Source organism: Carlito syrichta, unplaced genomic scaffold, assembly GCF_000164805.1.
Source record: "Carlito syrichta isolate Samal-C Ts95f unplaced genomic scaffold, Tarsius_syrichta-2.0.1 Scaffold301943, whole genome shotgun sequence".
Lineage (NCBI taxonomy): Eukaryota > Metazoa > Chordata > Mammalia > Primates > Tarsiidae > Carlito > Carlito syrichta.
Window position 1 is genome coordinate 110,164 of NW_007246039.1, and position 3,307 is coordinate 113,470.

The following is a 3,307-nucleotide window of genomic DNA, read 5'->3' on the forward strand; positions in this document are numbered from 1 at the left end:
GTCGGCGAGGGCCTCGGGACAGCGCGGCTGTGCCCCCCCCCAGGAGCATGGCTCAGGAGGAAGGTGGGAAGCTGGCCAAGGTGCAGGCGCGGGTCGGGGCGTCGCACGGCATCACCGACCTGGCCCGCAAGCTCCACTTCTATGACCGCTGGGCTCCAGACTACGACCAGGTAAACCCGTCGAGGCCCTGGCCTCCCCCGGCTCAGCCTCCGTTTTTCCACCTGTAAAGCGGGCATAGCCAGCCTTGTGCCCTGGGACGGGTGTGAGAATGAAATGAGACCTGAGTGAGAACTCTACAGTCCTGCCCCTTCAGGGGCCAGCCCCTCCTGGGCCCCCTCACAGCGGCCCTGGCCTCTGACCAGCCCCGCCCCTCTGGGTCAGCAGCCCCTGTCGGGGGCCAAGACCTTCGCACCCTGGGACTGCAGCTCAGACAGAGGGGCTGCCTTGGCCATCAGAGAAGGTCCCTGGAGACTGAGGCCACCCCTCAGCGGTGGGAAGGGGCCGTCTGGGTGTCTTCTCCCCATAGCCACAGCCAGGCCCAAGCCCCCAACACACACAAGGCTTAGCCTGGTAGACTTCTAGACCACCCTGCATGAGAAGCCCCCCAAACACCGGGCATCAGGGTCAGCACTCTTTCCCCAGGATGTGGCCACCCTGCAGTACCGTGCCCCCCGCCTTGCAGTGGACTGCTTCACCCAAGCCTTTGCAGGCCCTCCGCACGCTGCCCTGATCCTGGACGTGGCCTGTGGCACGGGCCTGGTGGCTGTCGAGGTGAGGCTTCCCCGGGATCTCCTGCCCTCTCCCCAGCCTCTCACTTGCTCCAATCTCTTCCCACCCCGACCCAGGAACTCTGCCCTGCCTCTCAGACTTCCAGTCCCAAACATATGGGCATCACTGCGGGGCCCGTTGCCCTCCCGGGGTGCCAGGACCGGGTCGGGAAGTGGCAAGGTGCGAACAGTCACTGAGTACCCCCATCCCCACCCCAGCTTCAGGCTCGGGGCTTCCTCCAGCTTCATGGGGTTGATGGGAGCCCACGGATGCTGGAGCAGGCCCGGGCCCGTGGCCTTTACCAGCGCCTCAGCCTCTGCACCCTGGGCCAGGAGCCTCTGCCCAGCCCGGAAGGTACTTCCTCTTCTACCCAACACTCCAAGGCCCACCCTTATGGTGCTTTCATCCTCATCCCCAGCCCCTCCCCCTGAGGCCCCCACCCCATGATCTGACTGTAGGCATACCTACATTGGACTGGACCACACCTACCATATCCTCCACGGGATCTGGGTCCTGAAGACCCAGGTGGCAGCCTTGTCCCCATGCACCAGGGAGTATTGTCCTCTAGGGTGGCTGAGGCCACACCACAGACAAAGCACCCCATCACCTCCCCACATACCCACCCCGACAGAAACCTTCGACGCAGTGCTGATGGTGGGAGCCCTCAGCGATGGCCAGGTGCCCTGCTGTGCGATTCCAGAGCTCCTGCGCGTCACCAAGCCAGGTGAGGAGCTGCCCAGCCTGCCGCCCTGCCCCCCACACCTTCCCCTCTTCATGCCATAGACACAGGCCTCAGAACCTCGCAGGCTAAGTGAGGAGCATCCCAGCAAGCAGCTGCCAGCCTAGCCCTGGGCCTCAACTGTCAAGGTCGCCAGACCTAGGCAGGGCAGACGGGTGGCCAGCTGACCTCTTGTCCATGGACAACCAGGAGCAACTCCACTCTCCTCCCAGGCCTCTGTTTCCTGGCCTGGAGCAGGCTGGTGTAAACCCCATGATCACACCCCCTCTACCCCAGAGCACTGCAGAAAGAATAGGGTGGAATAATGTCTCTAAGGCCTTTGCTTCAGTCCTGGCGCATAGTAGGGGCTCAGTTCAGTTCCCTCATCTTCCAGCTTCCTCACTAATTCATGGTCTGCCTAAGTGAGTCTCGTTCTTGTTTCCTGGCTTCAGTTTCCTCATCTGAGAAATGGGGCTGCTCGGGTGAGATGCTAGTTGTGAGCACCTTTCAGCTCTAACTCACTGGCTCTGCTGGGCCCTCTCACCTCTAACTCACTGGCTCTGCAGTTCTCTAGCCCCAAGAAGGAGTGACATCTGTCCCTGTGGGTTCAAGAAGGGAGAAGTGGCAGCAAAGCCGCCTTGTGCACGTTGGGCCTATATGCTGGCAGTTGGGTTTCCTGCCTCCTGCTGTGTGCTTGCCCTGTATTTGCCTCTGCTCTGGGCATGACACACAGACCTTGAGCCTCTATCCCCAACCCACGGGGGCCTGGGAAGGGTCCAGAGAGCACCTGGCAGGGCAGAGGTAGCCCCATGAGGGCTGTGAGTGCTTAGTGCTCTGAGAATGAAGAGAGGAGAGGCCTTCCTGAGCGCTGGAGTGAGGAGTCCACAGGGCATGGCCTGGGGGAAGTCACAAGGCTGCAAGGGGAATGGCTGAGCTGAGAAAGGAAAGCCCAGGACTGCATCAGGAAGCCAGAGAGGAGAAAATGCCTCCTCCCCTCTGCCTCCTCACCCCTCCCGCTACCAGGCCCAGCATGGGCCGTGGCTAAGCCTGGACAGGTCTGGGCAGGCTTTGGCCTCTGGGAGCCCTGGAGGCTGGCAGGTGCAGGGGCATCGGTGGAGTCAAGGTAGAGAGGTTGGGCCCAGGAAGTCGGGCATTTCCTCCTGCATGAAGCAACAAGGACTACACTTCCTAGCCCAGCCTGTGCCTGCCAATAACCTGCCGAGCACTGTCTGCCTGCTCTCACTGTCTGCCTACTCTCTTCTGCTCTCTTACCGTGCCCCCTCTGCCAGGAGCACCCTGCTTCTCCTTGCCCCTTCCTCCAGGAAGCCTTCCCAGACCAGTCACTGGATCTTCCTTCTTCTCTCCGTCTGAGGCCACACGGGGCACACTGTAGTTGCCTGGACCTAAGGCCGGGCGTTTTACACACACACACACTGGCCTTTCTGAGACAGGATAATCATCCCCTCCTTGCCAGCAGGGAAACTGAGGCTCAGAGAAGTGAAAGCCCATGTGCTTCCGTCCTGTGCATCCAGACACAGCCGCATCCTCCAGCAGAGGAGCAGCTGAGCAGTGAGGAAGGGTGCCCCTTTGGTCCAGGAGATTGAGTCAGCCATTCCCAGCGGAAAGGACACTTGGGCCTTGAAGGGCGCATAGGAGGCCCTCACACTGAGGAAGAGAAGGGCTGACTTAATCTCCTGGCAGTGAACACCAAAGCCACAGAAGTGGGAAAAGACTGTCCTGGGAATGAAGCTGGAAGAATGTTTGGCAGTGAGGATGGGAGCCGGAAGAGACAGCCCTCCCAGGCCGGGGTGGGCCCGGAAC

General features: G+C 61.3%; 1 protein-coding gene across 1 annotated transcript in view; it reads left to right on the forward strand.

Moving 5' to 3' along the window:
- Window positions 1–47: 47 nt before the first annotated feature.
- The window catches only part of METTL27 (methyltransferase like 27), a 3,612-nt gene continuing 352 nt past the window's right edge, over window positions 48–3,307 (forward strand). Inside the window, 4 exon segments of the mRNA XM_008055747.1 lie at window positions 48–170; window positions 643–771; window positions 987–1,122; window positions 1,400–1,492. Coding sequence (XP_008053938.1) covers window positions 48–170; window positions 643–771; window positions 987–1,122; window positions 1,400–1,492 — 481 coding nt within the window.